We start from the raw sequence: 25337 nt of genomic DNA on the forward strand, positions 1-25337 counted from the left end.
CTCTGGTTTGTTTGAACAGCTGCAGAAGGGACTTACTTTCCAGACCAGAAAATAACCGTGGGGGATGTTGAAATGCCTATAGTTATCCTTGGGGACCCAGCCTACCCCTTAATGCCATGGCTCATGAAGCCATACGCAGGCACCCTGGATAGTAGTTAGGAGCTGTTCAACTATAGGCTGAGCAAGTGCAGAATGGTGGTAGAATGTGCATTTGGACGTTTAAAAGCGTGCTGGCATAGTTTACTGACTCGGTTAGACCTCAGCGAAACCAGTATTCCCACTGTTATTCCTGCTTGCTATGTGCTCCACAATCTCTGTGAGAGTAAGGAGGAGTCGTTTATGGCGGAGTGGGAGGTTGAGGCAAATCTCCTGGCCGCTGATTGCGCACAGCCAGACACCAGGGCGGTTAGAAGAGCACAGCAGGGCGCACTGTGCATCAGAGAAGCTTTGGAAACCAGTTTCATGACTTGCCAGGCTATAGTGTGACATTTCGGTTTGTTTTTCCTTGATGAAGACCCACCCCCTTGGTTCACTCTACTTCCCTGTAAGCCAACTGACCTCCACACTTCAATCACCGCTTGCAGAGGCAATAAAGTCATTGTTGTTTCAAATTTATGCATTCTTTATTAATTCGTCACACAAATAGGGGGATAACTGCAAAGGTAGCCCGGGACGGGTCGGGGAGGAGGGAAGCTCTGGGTGGGGTGGTGGAGGAGGGAAGGACAAGGCCACACTGCACTTCAAAACTTATTGAATGCCAGCCTTCTGTTGCTTGGGCAGACCTCTGGGGTGGAGTGGTTGTGTGCTCGGAGCCCCCCCCCCCCCAACCCTGCGTTCTTGGGCGTCTGGGTGAGGAGGCTATGGAACTTGGGGAGGAGGGCGGTTGGTTACACAGGGGCTGCAGCGGTGGTTTGTGCTCCTGCTGCCTTTCCTGCAGCTCAACCATACGCCGGAGCATATCAGTTTGATCCTTCAGTAGCCTCAGCATTGCATCCTGCCTCCTCTCATCATGCTGCCGCCACCTATCATCTTGATCCTGCCACCTCTCCTCTTGCTCCCGCCACCTCTCGTCTCGTGTGTCCTTCCTGTCCTCGCATTCATTTTGTGCTTTCCTGGACTCTGACATTGCTTGCCTCCATGCATTCTGCTGAGCTCTTTCAGTGCGGGAGGACTGCATGAGCTCAGAGAACATTTCATTGCGAGTGCGTTTTTTTCACCTTCTTATCTGCGCTAGCCTCTGGGATGGAGATGATAGGGGGAGCGTTGAAACATTTGCAGCTGCGGGAGGAAAAAAGGGAGAGTTGTATTTAAAAAGACACATTTTAGAGAACAATGGTTAGACTCTTTCATGGTGAACCAAGCTGTTAACATTACATAGCACATGTGCTTTTGGTACACGGTCCCCCCCCCATTTCTCTGGGATGATCGCTTCACCCACCCCCCCCACCGTGTGGCTAACAGCAGGGATGATTTCTTTTCAGCCACAGGCAAACAGCCCAGCAGGAACGGCCACCTCTGAATGTCCCCTTAATAAAATTCCCCTATTTCAACCAGGTGACCATGAATTATATCACTCTCCTGAGGATAACACAGAGAGATAAAGAACGGATGTTGCTTGAATGCCAGCAAACACTGGGACCATATGCTGCCATGCTTTGTTATGCAATGATTCCAGACTATATGCTACTGGCCTGGCGTGGTAAAGTGTCCTACCATGGAGGACGAAATAAGGCTGCCCTCCCCAGAAACCTTTTGCAAAGGCTTTGGGAGTACCTCCAGGAGAGCTTCATTGAGATGTCCCTGGAGGATTTCCGCTCCATCCCCAGGCACGTTAACAGACTTTTCCAGTAGCTGTACTGGCCGTGAATGCATCCCAAGTCTTCAGGGCAAATTCATCATTAAACATGCTTGCTTTTAAACCATGTATTAGATTTACAAAGGTACACTCACCAGAGGTGCCTTCTCTGCCTTCAAGGTCTGGGAGCCCGGGTTAGGAGGGTATTGGCTCCAGGGTGTTAAACAGTTCCTGGCTGTTGGGGAGAACGGTTTCATCCTCCTCCTCATCTTCCTCATCCCCAAAATCCTCATCCCTGTTGCATGAGACTCCCCCCTTGCAGGAGTCCACGTACAGGGGTGGGGTAGTGGTAGGGGCACAACCTAGAATTGCATGCAGCTCATTATAGAAGCGGCATGTCTGGGGGTCTGACCCAGAGTGTCCATTTGCCTCTTTGGATTTTTGGTAGGCTTGCCTGAGCTCCTTAAGTTTCACATGGCACTGCTGCGGGTCCCTGTTACAGCCTCTGTCCTTCATGCCCTTGGAGATTTTTTCAAATATTTTGGCATTTCGGCTTTTGGAACGGAGTTCTGATAGCACAGATTATCTTCCCATACAGCAATCGGATCCAGTACCTCCCGTTTGGTCCATGCTGGAGGTCTTTTGCAATTCTGGGACTGCATAGTCACTTCTGCTGATGACCTCGCCACACTGGCCAAACAGGAAATGAAATTCAAAAGTTCTCGGTGCTTTTCCTGTGTACCTGTCTAGTGCATCTGAGTTGAAAGTGCTGTCCAGAGCGGTCACAGTGGAGCACTCTGGGATACCTCCCAGAGGCCAATACCATCAAATTGAGTCCACACTACCCCAAATTCAGTTTAACGTCTGGTATTTTGCTTGTTAAGAGGATTGTATCTTCCACTTGCAGCATGGTGGATTCGGTGTTACAGATCTTTTCCATCTATATCTTCTGTGGTTTCATGCAAATTATTAGAACTTTTCAAAGTAACCCTTCTAGTTGGTGTGGTTTTGAGACAGTAAAGTAGGATTAGCCCTCAAAGGGAACTCCTTTATCCTGAGTTTTGTAATACATGTTATAGTATATGTATAGTGATGTGACTTTCTGGAAGCAATTTATAACTGTCTTACTAAATACTTCTGCTCACTGTAATGAATTATAACTGCTCCTCTTCAGATTTGTATGCAGTGTTGTTGTAGCCATGTGGGTCCCAGGATACTAGAGAGACAATGTGCATGAGGTAATGTCTTTTATTTTACCAACTTCTGTTGGTGAGAGACTGTGTAGCGTTTTCTCTCTGACCAACAGAAGTTGATCCAATAAAAGACATTACCTTACCCACCTTGTCTCTCCTCAGATACGTTAATTTAAAAAATCAAGATTTGTACCCATGTTTTCAGTAGTGAAACAGTAGTACTTTTATCCACTGACTGCTTAAGCACTTTGATACTTAAGTGGAAATACAACATAACCTTGATTAAACATTTTGGTCTGAACCTTCAATCCTTAATCTGGTAAAACTCCCACTGATTTCAATGACAGGTTTCAGAGTAGCAGCCGTGTTAGTCTGTATTCGCAAAAAGAAAAGGAGTACTTGGCACCTTAGAGACTAACAAATTTATTTGAGCATAAGCTTTCGTGAGCTACAGAATGCATCAGATGAAGTGAGCTGTAGCTCACGAAAGCTTATGCTCAAATAAATTTGTTAGTCTCTAAGGTGCCACAAGTACTCCTTTTCTTTTTACTGACTTCAATGAAATTTTTGTCTGAGTCTGAATGGGTGGTTTGACTGCACTGTAAGGCCCACAGTCCCAATTCTGGAAAGGGTTTACTATATGGGGTCTCGTTTGAAGTAACTAGGATTCTATTTGGGAGTTAAGGATCTGTGCTTGTGATTAAATAGGTTGCTGACTACCATTATAGACCCTATATTCATTTTTTTTTTCTTTTTAGATAATCTACACATTTTAATGTAAGCTTATTAGGCCAGACGTGTTCAGCAGTACAATGCATGCAGTTTATAAGGGTAGTGAGAACAGTCATAGTTGCATTAGATAGGATAAAAAATACAGAAAATATCATGTTTCACAGCATATGCCCAATGATGGATGGTTAAAATTAAATTTTCTTATGGGCAAGGTTATTCCATAGTTGCCCATTGCAGGGATTGTAGCACCTTCCTATGATGCATCTGGTATAGACTATTGTCAGATACAAGATCCTGGATGATTGGTCTTATCTGGTATGGCAATTCCTATGTTCCTGTGCGAACTTTTCCCGTGAGTATCCATGTGCCTAAATAGTTTTACTGTCATATATGTCAGCCTAGACTTCTGATAATTACTTACTTGCTGTTTGTCTATGTTGTCTTTTAGACTGTAAACTCTTTGGTCTAGGGTCTGTTTTCTATTCTATATTTGTACAGTGCTTGGCACAGTGGGGTTCCAGTCCTGGTCAGGGTCACTGGCATACCCAAATAGTAATAGTCAATAATAAATAAATGATGATATACCAGGCAACATTCCCCCCCCCCCCATGTGATATGAGAAGATCCACAGGAAACCTGGATTATAATATTTGTAGAGAAGTTCTAAAGCAAGCATGGGTTGTAATGCTAGAGCACCTGTAGTCCACTGCATTCATTTTAGATTTAGGTAACTTTATATATATATTGATATATATAAAGTTACCTAAATCTAAAATATCTATCTATCTATCTATCTGTATATGTGTGTATATATACTGTGTATACCCCTCCCCCTCCCCACCCCCCCTCACCTTTTAAATGTAAGTGCATGTCAAAATTACATAATATGCAGTTTCAGGTTCAATTTAATTATTCTTTATTGCAGTGGTATCATTTACTTTGGTAAATTCATATCCCTGTTCAAAGTGCCTTAAAGCAGTTTAGTTTAAATTCAAGTATTGTAAAAGATATATATTATAAACACAAAAAAACTGCATAGTGGAATTACTAGAACAGGCTGTTACATTCAGGATGCCAAGTACTCAAGTATTAACAACACCAGATCAATATTTGACTGTCAAGGTTAATGTTAATTAGTTGGCTTAGAACAGTAGATATAGAACAATGGCCTACAGTATAAATGCATTGTTTTTACATTAATACAATTTAGAAGCAGTTAACTAAATAGTGGATGAAATTTGCAGTGTCAGTATCTGTTTTGCATGCCACAGGTAATAGGGCAATTGCTGACACCTGAATAAAATGTTGACATGCTAATGGGAAACAGCAGAAAACAGAGATACTGAATGCTTGCAGCTCCCATGAACTTCAATTAAAGTTTGGAAGGTCAATACCTTAGATATTCTTCATAAGTAAACTGTTATTCTTACCTAAACATATATGTTGTTTAAACCTAGTTTCACAGTATAGTAAGAATATGTTTGTATAAGTTTGTATTTCTATTTTCCTGTGGAAAGAAAGTTATCTAATGTAGCTGAGGTTGACCCACACTGCTTTAAATTAGCAGTGGAAGATACCATAAAAGATATAGTAAAAATTTTTTATTTAAATTTGTAGTCCTTATTTGGTTAATTTAATTAAATATACAGTAAATAAGCCCAGGCATAATAATGATGTGCCATATACTGTAAAACAATAGCATAAATTACTTTTTAAAGAGGATTTTATACAAATTACTTTAATTTTAACACTTACTGTAACAACTGGAAATGTATGGAAATAACTGTTTTCAAAATTGTGGGATGGCTAAATTTTTAACAGCTTCAAGGAGCTATTTTACTTATTGCTCAGACGATAATACAGATATATTAATCAGGAGGGAGAAGCAGTTCTAGGATTTTTCATTTTCTATTTATTTAATGCCAATACAGTAGAACCTCAGAGTTACGAACACCTCAGGAATGGGGGATGTTCGTAACTCGGAACAAAACATTATGTCTTTTCTTTCAAAAACTTACAACTAAACATTGACTTTATGCAGCTTTGAAAGTTTACTATGCAGAAAAAAAATCTGTTTTTAATCATATTAATTTAAATGAAATAAGCATAGAAACAGGTTCCTTACCTTGTCTTTCTAGTAACACAATGGAGCTGATCCTACAAGACTTCTGTGTGTGGAACTTCCATTGAAGTCATAAAATGTCATGCATGGAGTGCTTGTGGGACTAGGTCTAGTATTTTGTATTTCACATCAGGTGAAATCCTGGCCTCAGTGAAGTCAGTTGCAAATCTCCTATTGATTACAGGGCAGTCTGGATTTCACCCTTTATATTTCACTAGAACTCAGAGAGGGAAACCTATAGATGTAGTAAGCTCAATGGCCTATATCATACCTTCAGTTTTAAAGTAAAACCCAGAATTGATTTTAATGGAGAATTCTCCTTAAAAATCAATGGCATGATATCTCTCAATATTATTTCCTTGTAAAACCGGTTTTAAGGAATATGTGCATGGATGCACTGGAGAAAACACTATTTTAGATGGGTTACTTTCTCAAATTAAAAAAAATTAGCCATTTCCTTTTCAAGGAAAATTTATTTGTAATTATTTGTAATAGTTTACATACTTTAAGAGTTTTTATACATTTACCTTTTGTCAGTTAAAAAAAATGGTTTTAGATGTGTACCATCCAGTATGATACTTTTGTGTTTTTAGTGATACAAGGATACATTATGACTGTTATATTGAAGAATAAGAAAATAAAATGTTCAGTTTTCATTAACTGAAAAGAGAAAACAGATTCTTTGTTACAAAAGTAACGTAAAGGTATAAAGGTATAGTTCAATTCTTCAATATTTGACGAAATTCTACAAAGCAAAGCAAGGTTTTGGAAAAAACAAATGAGAAAATTAATGAACAAAGAGTAAAAAACTAATAGGAGTTAGGTTTCTTGAAATATAACACCTATACCCAGCTCTCTTTCATTTAAGACAATCTCACATTATTCGTATATTTATTAAAGCATATACTTAGTAACATTTCATAGTTGTGACAAGATGAGGGGAAGCCATGTGGTCCATCTACATCTGTCCTAATGTTATTTATTTCCAAAGCCCATCATAAATGACCCATGAGTTAGTTTGCTGCAGGTTAAGGTTTGATAGATGGAATACTGCAAGACCTCCTCATTACCAGCCTGACTTCAATGTCAGGTAGGTTATTCTGTTTAGTCTGTAAACATCCATCATCTGTTGCTGCTAGGTGGAGATCAAAGCGCAAAGAAACAGATTTTTTCCTTAAATGAGGATTGTCCTTAAAGAAAGATCCTTCCCATTCTTTAATAACTTCATCCACTTTTTCTGTCCTGAAACAATAAATGAAATGTAAATGTGATCCTGAAGGCACAGTATTACATGTCTTCAAAGTATGCTTTTAAAATGTGATGAAAAATTCCGTAATGGGATATGGAGATAATTTTAGGAAATGCAGAGATTTCAGAGTTCTTTTTTCATAGCTACATTCTCAAGAAATACAGACTAAAGGGTTAGCCTCATTATATATCTACTTATTGTAGAAAAATAGAAATGGATCAAAAGCCATGAGTCTAAACACCCCCAGGTTTTAGTGGGAAGGTTATTTGAAATCCAACCCAGGATCTGAGTTTTGCAGTTACCTCTATATCTGTAATGGGCATAACCAAGTCCCTAGATCTGAATGCATTCAAAGTAAGGAGGGTTAGAAATCCAGATGCAGACTATCTTCAGTGCAAAGATAGAATTAAGTACATAGTAGCTAAGAGCCTGATTCTAGAGCCTTCATTCACATGAGTAAACTTTACTTAAGCAAGTAGTCCCATTTAAGTCTATCAGACTGTTGGGAAGAGTGAGGATTACTTACATAAATAAGAGTTTCAGGATCAGGCCCTAATGATTTCAATGAGTAATTGTACTTAAATATTAGTGACACAGTTGGCCCAGTTTTCATTAAATATTAATGAAAAAAAGAAGGTACAAAAACAACAACAACGATGCTGTCCTCTATTAGTAAAGCAAGTTAAGGTAAATAATATTTAATAATTGCTTTAATTAACAACAAGGAAACCTGGCAAATTTATCATGTATCTGTAGTTCATAATGAAAGTAGGAAGGGGACTAATATGAAAAACACAAGAATAGAATCTGAAAAAATAATGTACAAGGCTAATAAAATACCTGTTTTTTTTTTAGTAAGATAGTATAGTTCACAGTTCTTAGGTCTTAAAATGCTTTTAAGATTGGCTAGGTAAAATATAATTTTATTCTATTCTGTTTCATACTAAAAATGTAGAAAGTCTCTTGAAGACGGTATGTTTTTATATAACCTTTAAATAGTCTATTGCAGATTGATGTAAGTATTCCTCAACTGATAACACATAAGGAGTGAAATCTGGGCCCCACTGATATAAATGGGATTTTTGTCATTGATTTCAGTGGCACCAGGATTTCACCCAAAGGGTATGATTCTGAAAATAAACTATTTGGATTCCACATTGTGGAGGTACATGGAAACCCTCAAAATCACAGTTTTTAGCCTCATGCAAGCAGAAGGTCGACAGCAATGTTGTTGATTTACGTAATAATTATTTAGCACTCTGCAGCATTTAGTGAAGTATTGCATTGTTTACCTTCTTTTTTTTATCATTAAGGTTACTAACTGACACATTATTGGAAAGGAATCAGATACTAGAATTAGTATGTTTATTATAATATATAATGTCTCATAAAAACAAATACAATCACAAAACTTAGATAATAAAAAATTGTGCAACGCAGTATAGCTTGAAGAGTAGTTATTGCTACTCTGTGTAGTGTAATAGTTGCTTATAGAAATCAAAGCATTTATTGGGATGCTGCAAGTAACAATTCCAGCACGCAAAGGCATGGTAAAAACGGTACATACCCCTCCCTGCTCAAATCCAATATCAAAACAAGACAATTTAGTATTAAGAGAAAGATACAGCATCACTTATTGGTGGAAGTGCTGTCTGCACTGATAATTACTACTTTCCCCCTGCTGGTTAAATAATTTAAAAACAGTAACAAAAGTTTGATTATAGTAACTCCTAGGAATCCAGGTAGTTTGCCATCCACACAGATTTCCGTGTTGGTCTGTTCTCTTGAGTCTTCATTCGTAGTTGGATCTAGATTATCAGTGAGTGCAGGAAGAAAAGGAGTACTTGTGGCACCTTAGAGACTAACCAATTTATTTGAGCATAAGCTTTCGTGAGCTACAGCTCACTTCATCGGATGCATAAAGTGGAAAATACAGTGAGGAGATTTATATACACAGACCATGAAAAAATGGGTGTTTATCATACACATTGTAAGGAGAGTGCGGGCAGGGTCCATGTCCTTCATGTTAGGCTTATCTGTTGTGGACAATGCCTGTTGAAGACTACAGTATCTTGAGGTTCTGAAGACACCCTGACAATTCCTCCTCCATGACTTGCCTCCCATAGCTATAGGAACCTGCTTGGATTCTTCCAAATCCTTTTCTGTATCCCTTTGGGATGATTATTGAATATCTTAAGTGTTTGTCTCCCCTTTCTTTCAATTCATCTGTGCATCAGTTCTCTAGGCACTACGAAAGGGTGAGCTCTTGCTTTTTGTAACAGCAAGAATAAGTCATTTATTTTCTTAGTTATTGTGCAAAGTTCCCTCCTAAAAGGTATAAATTTGGATTTTTTTCCAGGCTGCTTTTTCCAGTTGTGTAGCCTTCTCTCCTTCCTGGATGGGCGCATAATGCTCCTATTTCCTGGCATCTTATTCCTGGCATGCTTGCTTCCAGCTCATCTTTCCTCCACCTTCTGGAATGCTGTCCTCAGGTCAGATATAAGACTTGGCCATGTCACCCACCAGTGGAGGTTCAGGGGGCCTTGCTGGTTCCTGCTGCCTCAACATCCACAGGGAAGCATGAATTTGCAGAGTTGAAAAATAATTTCATAGGGAGAGTGAGGGACAGTTGCATGCTGGCTGGTGTTATATGCAGAGATGACAAAAGATATCTTTGTGTCCCAGTCTTGTTGGTCTTCACTAAAACTCTATGCATGGAACCAATGGTCTGGTTTACTCTTTCCACTCTCTCATTACTCAGAAGGTGGACAACACTGGTCCTCACCTTGTTTACCTGGAGTTGTCGGCAAACCTCGTGTAATAACCATGATTCAGATTCTTTCCCCTGATCATTACAGATGCAACTACATGTTTCATCAATGCATCCATAACTCTCTCACTCCTTTTAGCCTTTAGTAGTTGTGCTACCATGTACTTTGAGAAGGTGTCATACACTATCAACCAATATTGATTTCCAGCTGGTGTTTCTGTAGTGGGCCTTTTAAGTCAATCTGTATGAACTCGCAGGGCTCAACAGATTGAGGCATTTCCCATAAAGGACTTCTGCCTCTCGTTGCTGGCACTTTCCTTTCTTGATGGGTGAGACAGGAAAAGTACCTTAACATCAGCAGCCATGCCAGCCAAAAAAAAATCTGTTCTGTACCTGGCTCATTGTCTATTCATACCACTGGTGTCCTGCAGCTTCATTATCATAAAGACACTGCAATACTGTTGTTGTCTGTAAGCTTGCTGGCAAGACAATCATGTTATGCTCCTTCACCAGCAAGTTAGTAGCTGGTTAAACGGGTAATTGTTCTTGAATTGAACCTCCCTCCATCTACATATCCTTCATTTAATCTGTTAGTGCACCAAAATTAACTCAGTCTCCTTAGTCTGTTCTTACTGGATGTCCTCACAGGACCAGTGTGAGTCTATTTTTACTGCCCTGACCTGGCAGAGAGTTTCCTCAACCATATTTTGCTTTCCAGATTTATGGTGAATGTATATTTGGACAGTTAGTGGATGTCCTCACAGGACCAGTGTGAGTCTATTTTTACTGCCCTGACCTGGCAGAGAGTTTCCTCAACCATATTTTGCTTTCCAGATTTATGGTGAATGTATATTTGGACAGTTAGTGAATCTATCTCCACGGGTTTTCCTTCTAGGTTATGCTTCATAAGGAACCATTGCAGGGCATTATATGTGTACACTGTGAATTCCATAACTAATAAATATGGACAATAAGCCTGGAGAGTTTTCACAAATAGCCAAACACTTCAGTTCTGTAACCAAAAGCCACCGATCTGTGACTACCAAGCTTATCAGTTTGTTCAAGTGCTTATAGATTCATAGATACTAAGGTCAGAAGGGACCATTATGATCATCTATGACCTCCTGCACAATGCAGGCCACAGAATCTCACCCACCCACTCCTGTGAAAAACCTCACCTATGTCTGAGCTATTGAAGTCCTCAAATCATGGTTTAAAGACTTCAAGGAGCAGAGACTCCTCCAGCAAGTGAATATCAATTTGTTCAAGTGAAACCTTTGAGCCCTTATAGGTTACCATGAATGGACAGGATGGGTCTGGGAATTTAAGTACAACATGGCTGAGAAATCCTTCCTTCAGTGACTCAAATGCTTTTTGGTGTCCCTCTGTCCAGAGAAAGTCATTCTTAGTTATCTGGTATTCACGTTGTGAAATTTAGTACAAATCTCTTATAGAATCTGGAAAGGTCTACAATCTACTTTACCTTCTCCGGGTTTGTAAGAACCTTCACAACCTTTATAATGGTCAGTTTCTGGGGTTGGGGTTTCAACCCTTCTTGCTGACTGTATGTCCTGATGCGATTCCTCACAAACTGACTTTTGTTTCCTGCATGTTTAAACCATGACTGTTTAAAAAGCTTTAGAATCCTTTCCACTTTTACCAGATATTCCTCCCATGTTTTGTGGAAACAAATGAAGTCATCTGTGTACATGAGGATGTCTTCAGTTCTCAAAACTTGGGTTAAATCATTTACTATTCTCTGGAAATATCCCTGATGCATTCATGAGTCTGAAAAGAATTGAAATAATCCATGAGGTTTCACAAAGGCAGTTTTTTCTTGATCTTTAAGTGCCACTTTAATCTGAAGGTATCCGAATACCCAATCAAAACTACTAAAATATTTTGCTCCTGACATACTATCTAGGAGTCTATGTGGGTAGCTATCTTGAACTGTTTTTGAATTAAATCTCCTGTAGTCAATGCATATCATAGAATCATAGGACTGGAAGGGACCTTGAAAGGTCATCTAGTCCAGTCTCCAGCACTCATATCTTCAAGTCTCTGTTGGGCTTTTCCACAATTACAATTGTGGTTGCCCAAGGTGATGTAGATTGCTCAGTCAGGGCATCCTCCCACAAGTGGTTTAGCTTTCACTGTTACTTGATATGTCAGGGGCATCTGATGTGGAGGCTGCATCACGGGAATGCTCTCTGGTTTAAGCCCAGTTCGATGTTGCACCAAATCATATCTCTCAAGCTCTTCAGTATTCTTGGAGAACATGCTAGCATATTGTAAGAACAGTTCGGATTGTTTCCTTTTATTGCCTTCTACAGGTGCTTCTGTCAAGTCAGCCTCTAGCTGTACTACTGACTGGATTGCTCCACAGCTCTTGACCTCTGTGAGAGGCTTTGAGACACTAGCTACATTGGACACTGTCCCCGTGGTCTGATTTTTCACTAGCTTGCCAGTCCTCATTTGGTCCAGCTTGAAACACATTTCTGCCAAACTGCAATTCTAAATGGATGTTTCTAGCTTCCAACACTCCTACAGGTTCACTGAAACAGTCCTTTATTCTTAAAGGTATTATTGAATGATGACCTGGTTTCACCACAACTTTATTCTGAACCACCACAGGAAGCAATTTATCTCTGTCACCCTCTGTAGTCATGGTAGAGTCACCTCTAAGGCCCCAAGAGTTTTCCCTCAGGATCCACACTTCCTCCTATCCACATCCAACAGAGGTATCTGAATATTGTATGGGGGCAAATTTGTTTTATTAACACCCCAAGGGTTCTTGTGGTGCTCTTGGATGAAATCCACTCCCAATACTACAGCACTAGAAATATTGGTCGCCTCAACAAAAGCCCATTTAGTGTGCAAAAACCCTGAGTTCAGTAGGAGCTGGATGTCTCCCATTATGTGCAGTGGTTGATGATCAATACTTATCAGTTTACCTCCTGCATAAACTTTTTTATTCCTTTCAGCACTGCGTGTTCTCCATATATCAGACATAATTCAGGTCATAAGTCCAACAGCATTGTGGTTTTCCAGCTGTTGATGTCTCTAGACACATAGTAACAGGTATCTGGCTGGCTCTTCAAATGGCCCATTTTAATAGTTGCTGAGGGTGACCCTACTGCCTCAACAACTTTTAGCTTCTCCGGTGTGGGTTCCTGTGCTCGGGCAATTCTGACTCCAGTAGCCTTTTCATCCACTTTGCCTGCAAATGTCAGGAAACGGTCTGTCTCAAGTAACCCATGAGACACCTGAGAATAGCTTGCACCCATGCCTCCTCCAGCATTTTAGCCACCTCACTAGCAATTATTTCGTGAAGTGCTGCATCTGGCATAAAGGAGTCACCATGAGTCTGGGCATTAACAGCTGATACTTTAAGGAAACCCAATTTCTGCTTCCACATTTGTAACTCTGTATATAATCTGGCCCATAGCCTTATCTAGTATTTTATCTTCCTTCCCCAGGAGTTTATGAAGTTCCCCTATTAAACTGTTTATAAACTGTCTTTTCACACAGGATTCTCTCATGGCTTGCCACTGGACATAGGCCCCTCTCTGCATTGCCTGTTCCAGATTTTGCACAGCACATTCTGCTTCACTCAAGTCATGTTCTGGACAGGGTGGTGTAGGGAAAGCCTTATTGAACAATCTTTTCAATGCACACAAATAACTATGCAGGAGTTCCACCTTCCTGACACCTCCTGGCTTGTCATTCCTTCCAGTATTTCAAAAGATCCCCTCCCCTTCACTCCCCAGCAGTGTATAAATGTTTGTGTAACTTTTTGTAAGATCCATGATTTGCACTAGGAAGGTGCTAGCAAAAGGCTTTGGCATCACCATCCAAAAAAACTGTGAAGTACTGTACTGCTTTCTCATCAGTCCATTCATTTACAGAGCGCAATAGCTCAAAGTCTGTTAAGTACTCACAGATTCCAGTCTCACCTGCATGACCAATACATTTATTCTCGGGCCAAAGTGCTTTTGCCATCTTGAAGCTACTGCCACCAGTTGTAATACTCGCTTACAGAAATCAAAGGATTTATTGGGACACTGCAAGCAACAACTCCAGTATACACAGGCAGAACTAGAAACTTCTCCTCTCCTTTCTCCTCCCTTGTTCTGATCAGAGAGCATACTATCAAAACAAGGCAACACCTTAGCACTAAAATAATGATACAGCACCACTTATTGATGGAGGTGTTGTCCACACTGATCTTATAGTTGCCTCCTTGCTAACTGGAAATGGTGTACAAGAAGGATGCTACCAGGGATACAGAGTGCAGCCCAGAGAGGTTTACATTTACATATATAGAACATATATATATATATAATTTTGCTAAATTTATGTTTGTCTTACTGTATAGTGCCATGAGCTTCAGCACTTTCCTTCACAACGCTTCCATTTAAGATTGCTTGCTTTGTCAGTTTTTCCACCTTTTCATATTCATGCTTCTTTACGGCACCAGCTGTAAAGGAAAATGCAAATATACCAGATATTTCTTCTGAGCCCTCTTCAGGAGCCTTCACTCCTTGTACAATCATCAGGAAAAGATCTCTTTATAATGTTCAAGAGATTAGTAGGAGGTAATCCTGGCTACTATGCCAGCTTGTGTACCATCTCCTTAAGGGACTGTAGTCTGTCACTTGGGGGCGTATCTGGTAACTGAGCTATCTATATGTTGTGGTCAGCAGTATGTGCTAGCTTTGGGTGCAAGCTACCCCCTTTCAGAAGAAAATCTGTGTTTCTCTGTATGCCCTCCTAACTCACCCACCTGAATTCAGCCCTGGCAAACAAATTCCAGTGGAGGATCATACACCAGGCCCTGTCTCTGGCCATCTTCTCCATTCTGGCCTGAGAAGAACTTAGGTCAAAATTGTTTATTTTGGCATTATCTGTGACTAAATTAGGCATTTAATTGTTTTTTAAAGATACTGTAGACTGGAATATGTGACAATAGATCTGAGATAAGAGAAATCAGAAATAGTTCTTTCCTAGCTATGTATTAATCAAATACAGAATCAGCTATGGTTTTCAATAATTTACTGTAAGATATCTGATGCACAGCATTCGTCAATATATTTTAATTCAGTAAAGTTTTTACTACTGGAGTTTGGGGTACAAGTTTTACTCTCCTTTGGGTTTATCTATGGGAAGAAAGCATGTGGTCCATCACAACACTAGTACCTTTTTGTCACTCCTGTTTAGGAAATTCATCTGGGCAACATTAAGAACTAAGAAACTATTGTGGTTTTATTTTAGGAATGTTCCCTTGTCTTAAAAAACTCACTTGAAGGTGGGATAAAAGCTGTCTTGCTGGTGGTAGGTTTTCTGTCATCTTTTCTATCAGGTGTAGAACAATGAAACCTGAAAAAAATGAAAATATTACAAAAATGTAATAATGTTGTTGTTTTAATCCAAAACGTGAATGGTGAGCAATTGAGGGGAAAATATGTAGAAATAATGACAATGAGATTTGTATATAGATTTATTGTAGTCATATCTTATTTTGATTGTAGGACTAAAGAATGTTGAAAATTTGTATTTGTATTCCATCATTCTTTCCTGAAAGGTTTTTAGTAATTTTGAAGTATGCGAGAAAGGACTTTTCTTAATATTTTTTTTATTTATTCATAATGAGCTATGTATATTTTTACATAGTTATACAATAGCAATATATTGAAAAAATGCGAAATAAGTTCCCTCACTTGGGGCTCTAATGTGCACATGTTTTTGCCTGTGAGGTTCTTGGAGTGAAACCCTCTAGCTTCTTCTGCATGGGGCAGAGGAGGCAAAATTCCTTCCCACCCAAAAGTATTCCTAAGAAACACTTTTACTTGCAAAAATAGTGGAGTTTCATGTTGCCTATGGAGGTTATCCCTATTTCAGGGAGAATGGGACCCTTATTCTTTAACGTGGGAACACTACCAATATTTCAGTATTTAACATCATTTATGTTGACAGATACAGATGTGCCAAACCCAAATCCTGCCTCTGATACCTGAGATTTTCCAGATGAAATTTATCTAATTTATCTTCAGGGAATTCACATATTCAAAGCATGGGAAGGCTTAAAGATGACAATGCTAATGTATGAGCAGTACAGTGTATGTGGGAAAATGAAGAACTGTTTAAACTAGTAGCTTTGGAATTATAATTATTTAAGTTTTCTCTCTTTCTTTAAAACATTAAAGCTAAATCTGTGTTGAATTATTACAGCAGCATTTTGTTTTTACAGGTTTTGATCAATATATTTTACTCCAGTTTGATGCTGGTGTAACTCAATTGAAATCAAAATGGTGTAACACTGTGGTAAATCAGGTCCACTATGTATAATTAGATTAAAACTGTACTGAAGCAAACATCTGATAATAGAGGTGGGCACACACACCCAGTACTATCCTTTTTTGTTTTCAATTAGGGTTGGTGAGTCCTAAATATTTCCTACTGTGGGGGCCAAACTGCTTTTAAATATTGGTTAAATAATAAACTTTACTTTAAAAAAACAAAACCGATAATTTGTCTAAAGAAAACCATGGAAAATCAGAAAAAATAAGCACTGCAGAATTTGTAAGATAAGATATTTTAATGGCATGAAAGTTGTTCATGCAATCATTTAACATATTAATTTTAGATTTTAAATATGCCTGAATAGAACTTGCACAGGTCAAAATGAAAATTCCTTTCATGAAGGATTTGCTACTATATTTGATGGCGGAGTTCATGTGATTGCAACTCTGAAAAGTACTGCAAACAGAAGTTCTGAAAAATAATATAAAAGCAAATACACTTTCTCCATTCTGTAAAATACCTGTTTTCCTCTTTCTCCAGCAAACTGCGATACGTTGCTATCTCCTGTTCCAGCCTCATCTTAGTGTTCAGTAGTATTTCATGCTCCTGAAGCTGTTCCTCAATACCTCTCCTCACTTGCTGTAGCTCCTTCTCTAAACTTTCAATCTCAGCTTTTAAATTCTGCAGTTGCATCTGGTACCGCTGCTCAGTGGCATGCAGACAACTTTCCAATCCTCTTTCCTGGCAAATAAATCCAATATTAAAGGTCCAAAAAGTAGTTCTAAAAGTTCAGTTCCACATAGTGTTTACTAACAATTCAGACAACATATTTTAAAATTTATTTTTCAATTTATTTGCTAAATAATCTTTAGGAACTGTAATAATAATCCAGCTTTTATAACACCTTTGATAAGAAACTTAAACTGGTGGCTTTTTGCATCTAATTTTCCAGAAAGATCTGTAAACATATAAACTCAATTAGAAGCTCACACACAAAAATTGTAGCCTTCTACTATATGATGAAATCAACCAGTTTTGATGAGTAATTTCACCCAGCTGTCCAGAATGATGTGTTTTCTAATAGTCACAGGTATTCACAGTGTTGCAAAGTCATCATCATCAAGTTACAACCCCTGTCTGCAATAGGGAAATTGACAAATATCTGACATCTGTTGTCAGTAGTGGATCTCCCTGAAATCCTGTTACAAACAGTGTAATTCCTAGGCTTTGTCATCACTAGTGAATTTTAAGAAAAATTCCCATCAGTGCTACCACCACTTTATCTACACCACTGGGAATGCTGGTGTACACAAGTCTCTTTTGGTGTGACACTGGAAGTTGCCAGAAACTAATCTACACTAGATCTCCCACCAGAGCAGATGAACTGATGATAGCAGTGGGAGAAGGATTGTTTTCTAAAGTTCCCTAATGTAGTCAGTCAAAGCAGTTGGATAGATGGACAGAATTGTTTTCAACACTATTATAGACTTTAAGCTGTGATTCAGCAAAACATTTAAGTACATTCTTAACTTAAAGTATATTATTAATTGTTTTGTTGACTCAGAGCCATAGTTCCAAAGAATTAAAATAAACATGATTTGAATAGATCAGTCAGGCAGGATATTTATTAGGAAATTGATATGGGGATATTGTGGAAGAATTCTTGAAATCTGTGGGTATTGATTGTCAGGAGTAAAAAAGTAAACATATAGCAGTATGTGCAAAATTATAGATTCTGAATCAAAAGATGTCATATTCTTAAGCATTGATAACTGACTGGGGGAGTTTCTGGCAATTAATGACCAAGAGAAAGAGATAAAGGCCCCAGGCAAAGCCACTATGCATTTCTGTTCTTGCTGTGTTTTCATCATCTGTTGGATGTCATTGATGTGCATATTGAACTATGGAATGCTGCATGTCAGAAGAAGAAATGGGTTATTTTTTTCAGGAAGTTGATAATATCAATTTTTGACCATGCTTACCACAGCCTGGAGAGATTCAATTTCAATTTGCATACGATGCCACTGTCGCCTGGCTTCACTGAGCTCTGCTCTGGCTGCCTTTAAAGCTTCTTCATCTTTGTCCATTCTTTCACTTGTACCTTCTTCTAGCTACAGAAAATGATAAACAAGATAACAGTATTACAAATAAAAAATATTTTAAAAGAATGAACATAAAATAAATGTACTTTTGAAAAAAAATCTTATCTACTTCTCTTAAAACAGGTTTTTTAGGTTAATTTTTTTGTGTGGCAACTGAATATATTTGTTCAAGGTTGTAATGAAAAGCTAAACTGTCATTATCAGAATATTGTAAACTCTGAGGAACCTGTTGTATTGCAACCTCTACTGGGAAATACTTTGCTGTATCTTTAGTAACTGTTGCACTTCTATGAAAGAGGCTTAAGAAGACAGGTTACTTTTGTCTCTGCTATCTTAACATAAATACTCACAGAAACAGACACAACTTGGACATATTCTGTACAAAATCTCAGTTGATTAACAATATCGGGGCCAGATACATTGGCATGGATTGAACAATCATATAGTAGAGAAAGAATGAAGAACTCATTGAAATATTTTATTAATAATTTTGAGACTTGTATTATCTTAGGTGCAGAAAAGTATAGGATAGGGATGGTCAGGCTAACCTATTAGAGAACCTAAACCAGATGTTTAGAACACTCTCTTCCCCTGCACTTTATAACACTCTTCGTTGTAATGCTGATCCAGTATTGGCTTATCAACTATATTATGACCAAATCCAGCTCTGTATTAAATAAGCCTAGCTTCACTGAAGTCAGTGAAGTTGGCAATGCTTATTTCAGATCTTATTCCACTATTAGATATGTTACATAAATTAGATTGTGAAGCAGCTTGACAGTAACTGTGGTTATGGGGTATATTACATGACTTTAAAATGGTCTTGTCAGGTCAGTTTCTAGTAGGAATAATGCTCGGTATTTATGTAGTGTTTATTATGATAATGATAATTAGGGTTCCTTTCACATTTCTGTGTTTTGCCTGCAAGCATTGGTGACATCACAAGCACCGGAAACAGAACATTTTCCTTTGCGCACTTTCCTACTTTACCATAGGTTCTTGTTATGACATCAGCTGTTACTGAGGGAAAAATTCTTGAATTCGGGTCTTGGCAGGAGAGTAAAAGAAGAACTAATATTTTGTCTTTAAAATGTTAATGTGTTTTTAATGTTATCAATCCACCATTATGATAAGAAAAGCCATGTAATTCACACTTCATGCTGAACTCTGTTCTCTACCTGCTGTTTTGTGTCTCAGTACTGCAACACATGTGAGGCCAGATTTCTCAGTACACTTTGGCTGCTTTGCACTGCCCTGGTGCAAAGAAAATGTAAAGTTGGCTTAATAAGACAGTTAAACTGTGTTTATGGCTGCTTTGCGTCTTCAGAGTGGCGCAAAGCCGTCAGAGTGTATTGGGGAATCTGGCCTATGATGAGTAAATCTCTCAGTATTCAGAATTTCTGCAATATTAAAGGAATATGGTGGCAATTTAAAGACTAACAGATTTATTTGGGCATAAGCTTTTGTGGGTAAAACACCAGTTCTTCAGATGCATGGAGTGAAAATTACAGATGCAGGCATTATATAATGACACATGAAGGAAAGGGAGTTACCTCACAAGTGGAGAACCAGTGTTGACAGGGCCAATTCGATCAGGGTGGATGTAGTCCACTCCCAATAATAGATGAGGAGGTGTCAATTCCAGGAGAGGCAAAGCTGCTTTTGTAATGAGCCAGCCACTCCCAGTCCCTATTCAAGCCCAAATTAATGGTGTTAAATTTGCAAATGAATTTTAGTTCTGCTGTTTCTCTTTGAAGTCTGTTTCTGAAGTTTTTTTGTTCAAGTATAGCTACTTTTAAATCTGTTATAGAATGTCCAGGAAGACTGAAGTGTTCTCCTACTGGCTTTTGTATGTTACCATTCCTAATGTCCGATTTGTGTCCATTTATTCTTTTACATAGGGATTGTTCGGTTTGGCCGATGTACATGGCAGAGGGGCATTGCTGGCACATGATGACATATATAACATTAGTAGACATGCAAGGGAATGAGCCTCTGATGGTGTGGCTGATGTGGTTGGGTCCTCTGATGGTGTCACTAGAGTAGATATGGGAAGAGTAGGCAACGAGGTTTGCTACAGGGATTGGTTCCTGGGTTAGTGTTTCTGTGGTGTGGTGTATAGTTGCTGGTGAGTATTTGCTTCAGGTTGGGGGCTGTCTGTAAGTGAGGACTGGCCTGCCAAGGTCTGTGAGAGTGAGGGATCATTTTCCAGGATAGGTTGTAGATCATTGATAATGTGCTGCAGAAGTTTTAACTGGGGGCTATACGTGACAGCCGGTGGTGTTCTGTTATTTTCCTTGTTGGGCCTGTCCTATAGTAGGTGATTTCTGGGTACTCTTCTGGCTCTGTCCATCTGTTTCTTCACTTCAGCAGGTGGGTATTGTAGTTTTAAGAATGCTTGATAAAGATCTTGTAGGTGTTTGTCTCTGTCTGAGGGATTGGAGGACATTCGGTTGTATCTTAGGGCTTGGCTGTAGACAATGGATGGTGTGATGTGTCCTGGATGGAAGCTGGAGGCATGTAGGTAAGTATATCGGTCAGTAGGTTTCCGGTATAGGGTGGTGTTTATGTGACCATCACTTATTTGCACTGTAGTGTCACGAAGTGGATCTCTTGTGTGTACTAGTCCAGGCTCAGGTTGATGGTGGGGTAGAGTGGAAATTGTTGAAATCCAGGTGGAATTCTTCAAGGGCCTCCTTCCTGTGGGTCCATATGATGAAGATGTCATCAGTGTAGCGCAAGTAGAGGAGGGGAGCTAGGGGACGAGAGCTGAGGAAGCATTGTTCTACGTCAGCCATAAAAATGTTGGCATACTGTGGGGCCATGCGGGTACCCATAGCAGTGCAACTGACTTGAAGGTATAAGTCATCCCCAAATCTGAAATGGTTGTGGGTGAGGACAAAGTCACAAAGCTCTGCCACCAGGTGTGCCGTGGCCTCATCAGGGATACTGTTCTTGACAGCTTGTAGTCCTTCCTCATGTGGAATATTGGTGTAAAGAGCTTCTACATCCATGGTGGCCAGGATAGCGTTTTCAGGAAGATCTACCAATGCATTGTAGTTTCCTCAGTAAATCAGTGGGGTCTGAAAGATAGCTAGGAGTGCTGGTAGCGTAGGGTCTGAGGAGAGAGTCCAAATAGCCAGATAATCTTGTAAGATTGCTGATGCCTGAGATGATGGGGCGTCCAGGGTTTCCAGGTTTATGGATCTTGGGTAGCAGATAGAATACCCCTGGTCGGGGCTCTGGGGGTGTGACTGTGTAGATTTGTTCCTGTGCTGTAGCAGGGAGTTTCTTGAGCAGATAGTGTAGTTTCTTTTCATACTCCTCAGTGGGATCAGAGGATAGTGGCCTGTAGAATGTGGTGTTGGAGAGTTGCCTGGCAGCATCCTGTTCATAATCCCACCTGTTCATTATGACTACAGCACCTCCTTTGTCAGCCCCTTTGATCATAATGTCAGAGTTGTTTCTGAGGCTGTCGATGGCGTTGCGTTCTGTACAGCTGAGGTTATGGGACAAGTGATGCTGTTTGTTCACAATTTCAACCTGTGCATGTCTGCGGAAGCACTCTCTGTAGAAGTCCAGTCTGTCATTTCAACTGTCAGGAGGAGTGCATGGAGAATTCTTCTTTTTGTAGTGTTGGTAGGAGGGTTCCTGTGGGTCAGTGCACTGTTCTGTGGTGTTTTGAAAATACTCCTTGAGTCGGAGACGACGAAAGTAGGCTTCCAGATCACCACAGAACTGTATCATGTTCGTGGGGGTGGTGGGGCAGAAAGAGAGTCCCCGAGATAGGACAGACTCTTCCGCTGGGCTAAGTGTGTGGTTGGCTAGATTAACAATATTGTTAGGTGAGTTGAGGGTACCACTGTTGTAGCCCCCTGTGGCATGTAGGAGTTTAGATAGTTTACTGTCCTTTTACGTCTGTAGAGAAGTGAAGTTTGCGTTGTAAATGGCTTGTCTCTTTTTTGTAAAGTCCAGCCACGTGAAAGTTTGTGTGGAAGGTTGGTTTTGTATGAGAGTCTCCAGTTTTGAGAGCTCATTCTTGATCTTCTCCTGTCTGCTGTACAGGATGCTGATCAGGTGGTTCCTCAGTTTCTTTGAGAGTGTGTGGCACAGTCTCTCACCATAGTCAATGTAGTATGTCGATTGCAATAGATTTTCTACCTTCAGTCCATTTGGTATGATGTCCATCTGTTTGCACTGGGAGAGGAAGATGATGTCTGTCTGTATCTGTGTGAGATTTTTGTTGAGGCTGATGGATTTCCACTCCATACAGCTAAATTTAGTGCCTTGCGTAGTGTCAAGTATCAGGGGGTAGCCGTGTTAGTCTGTATCCACAAAAACAACAAGCAGTCTGGTGGCACCTTAAAGACTAACAGATTTATTTGGGCATAAGCTTTCGTGGGTAAAACACCACTTCTTCAGATGCATGGAGTGAAAATTACAGATGCAGGCATTATATAATAAATTTTAGTTCTGCTTTTTCTCTTTGAAGTCTGTTCCATCATGTGCCAGCAATGCCGCTCTGCCATGTACATTGGCCAAACCGGACAGTCCCTACGTAAAAGAATAAATGGACACAAATCAGACATCAGGAATGGTAACATACAAAAGCCAGTAGGAGAACACTTCAGTCTTCCTGGACATTCTATAACAGATTTAAAAGTAGCTATACTTGAACAAAAAAACTTCAGAAACAGACTTCAAAGAGAAACAGCAGAACTAAAATTCATTTGCAAATTTAACACCATTAATTTGGGCTTGAATAGGGACTGGGAGTGGCTAGCTCATTACAAAAGCAGCTTTGCCTCTCCTGGAATTGACACCTCCTCATCTATTATTGGGAGTGGACTACATCCACCCTGATCGAATTGGCCCTGTCAACACTGGTTCTCCACTTGTGAGGTAACTCCCTTTCCTTCATGTGTCATTATATAATGCCTGCATCTGTAATTTTCACTCCATGCATCTGAAGAACTGGTGTTTTACCCACAAAAGCTTATGCCCAAATAAATCTGTTAGTCTTTAAGGTGTCACCAGACTCCTTGCTGTTTTTGTGGATACAGACTAACACGGCTACTCCCTGATACGTTGTAATATTAAAATACAAAAGGGTGATATAAGACCCAAATTTCAGTGTGGAATTTTTGGCATTTGATGGTTTGTAGTCAGATTTGTCACATTATTGTAACATTGTTGTTCTCAAGAGATGTGTTGTGTGTGAATTTATAATAGGGTATTTATAACCTTTAAAAATATGACACAGAGAACAAGTAATATAAACATTGCAGACAAATATGGCATAGTTTTATGAAAACAATAGAAAATCTGTCCCGAGAAGGTAAAGTTTTCCATAACATATGTGCTCAAAATTGTAAATCCTCTTTATAAATGGCTTCTTTACGTCATCTCTACATGATATTCAGGATGTTTTCCTCCTGAGGGATAATTCTAAATGAGGCTAGAGGGTACCATGTTATTGTATATGTCATCATGTTTTTTTAGTCACAACAATATAACTGTCTTGTATGTACAGACAAACATCCAGATTCATTACAGAGCATTCCTTTCGAGTGAGTTTCATAACCTAAGCATAACATTTTCTTAGCTTCTAGGTCTAGTCATACTGCAGTAAATTCTAAATCAAGTAATATGCTGCATTGAAAAGGAAATACTGTACCTCAAAGAGGTTGAGGCTGAATTTGGTAGACATAGATTGTCTCCTTTTTCTCTTTACCTGGGTTCTTGTTGAGAGGACGGTCTCTATCTGATTTCTGGTGATGAGCATTTCATAGTTTGCCCTGATCTCATTGAGGAGCTGGGACAGTTCCATTCTGCTCCCATCCTCCACCTTGACTAACGGGAACCTTATTGATAGGATGAGCCAGCTGCTGCAGAGCCTGCACTGCCTGCAGTGAAAGCAGAGAGAGGGAGAGAAAATACAGCAGAATTTTAAAGATGCAGAGCTCTTTTTTGTAGGAGCATTGAAAAATCATCTGCTTTTAATCGGTTTTGAAGATCATGTTTAAAAATACAAATACCTCTCAATTCTGCAGTGATTAAAAAGGTAAGACCCAGATAATGTGATGAAATGAACAAAAGTAGTGTCTTCATGTGTATATTACATTGTAAAGCCAGACACTTACCCAAGAAACTAGAGTCTGAAAGATATATTGATAATAAGGGCAAAATTATAGCTGTCCAGTGTGAATTTGAAAGACCAGAGAGGGGGCACAGTACACTTTCCTGGCAGTACACTCTTGCATGTGGCAATCATAATTTGGTTGGCTGTACTCCTGGAATGCAAAGGAGGGAAGTAAGCCAGCATTAACAACAGTCAGAAAGTCTAGTGTTGTACTGGGTGACTGGGCAACTAAATGGAAGATGAAATTCAATGCTGACAGATGCAAAGTAGTGCACATTGGAAAACAGAATCCCAAGTATAGACATACAAAATTATGCGGCCTAAGTTAGCTGTTACTACTCAAGAGAGAGATCTTGGAGTCATTGTGGATAGTTATCTGAAACCATCCACTCAATGTGCAGCGGCAGGCAAAAAAGCTAACAGAATGTTAGGTACCGTTAGAAAAGGGATAGATAATAAGATAGTAAATATCAGAATGCTGTTATATAAATCCATGGTACACCCACACCATGCAGTTCTGTTCGCCCCATCTTAGAAAAGATATATTAGAAATGTAAAAGGTACAGAGAAGGACCACAAAAATGTGTAGCAGTATGGAACAGCCTCCATATGAGGAGAGATTAAAAAGACTGGGACTGTTCAGTCAGGAAAAGAGACAACTAAGGGAGGATATTACAGCGATCTATAAAATCATGATTGGTGTGTAGAAAGTGAATAAAGAAGTCACTGAGCCTCAAACTGGCAGATGCTGGGACTAGACAATGGGAAGAATCACTTGATAATTGCCCTGAACTGTTCATTTCCTTGGAAACATCTGGCATCACCCACTATCTGAAGACAGGATACTGGGGTGGATGAACCATTGTTCTGACCCAATATGACTGTTGTTATGATAGAAATTTAAAAGACCTAGATAGGTTTACAGTGTA

The 25337-nt window shown here is 39.5% G+C and overlaps 1 protein-coding gene and 1 long non-coding RNA gene across 9 annotated transcripts in view; one reads left to right on the forward strand and one right to left on the reverse strand.

Moving 5' to 3' along the window:
- LOC140903888 (uncharacterized) overlaps positions 1-25337 on the forward strand; it is a 342875-nt gene that overhangs the window by 5235 nt on the left and 312303 nt on the right. The window contains exon 1 of one of the 2 annotated variants that reach the window (XR_012156378.1): positions 23090-23168. The exons of the other annotated variant lie outside the window; for it this stretch is intronic. This is a non-coding gene — a long non-coding RNA (uncharacterized lncRNA). Of the gene's footprint in view, positions 1-23089; positions 23169-25337 lie in introns of those variants that run through there. 2 annotated transcript variants of the gene reach the window in all.
- KRT222 (keratin 222) lies at positions 622-24138 on the reverse strand. Of its 7 annotated transcripts, none has more exons than XM_073325822.1 (7): positions 24001-24046; positions 19820-22820; positions 18147-18275; positions 16685-16905; positions 15164-15240; positions 14233-14341; positions 6586-7084 (listed from the first exon to the last, which is right to left on the reverse strand). In XM_073325822.1, exons 3-7 carry the CDS (start codon positions 18249-18251, stop codon positions 6871-6873), a joined length of 726 nt encoding a protein of 241 aa, XP_073181923.1. In that variant the 5' UTR covers positions 18252-18275; positions 19820-22820; positions 24001-24046; the 3' UTR covers positions 6586-6870. The 7 variants fall into 7 exon arrangements, 6 of the variants coding, with proteins under 6 accessions (XP_073181921.1, XP_073181924.1, XP_073181919.1 ...); XM_073325821.1 differs by having other exon boundaries at positions 23944-24019; XR_012156374.1 differs by lacking the exon at positions 19820-22820 and adding an exon at positions 11345-11649 and having other exon boundaries at positions 7010-7084; positions 23944-24138.

Source organism: Lepidochelys kempii, chromosome 27, assembly GCF_965140265.1.
Source record: "Lepidochelys kempii isolate rLepKem1 chromosome 27, rLepKem1.hap2, whole genome shotgun sequence".
NCBI lineage: Eukaryota > Metazoa > Chordata > Testudines > Cheloniidae > Lepidochelys > Lepidochelys kempii.

What these genes read in the sequence shown, in the direction of transcription:
- KRT222 (XM_073325817.1), bottom strand. Translation starts at nt 24,096, where the DNA reads ATGGAACTGTCCCAGCTCCTCAATGAGATCAGGGCAAACTATGAAATG. An exon ending in TTGAATCTCTCCAGGCTGTG is followed by an intron (nt 16,906 to 18,146) that starts GTAAGCATGGTC and finishes TTTATTTGCCAG; the next exon opens with GAAAGAGGATTGGAAAGTTG. An exon ending in CTGGAGAAAGAGGAAAACAG is followed by an intron (nt 15,241 to 16,684) that starts GTATTTTACAGA and finishes CATTTTTTTCAG; the next exon opens with GTTTCATTGTTCTACACCTG.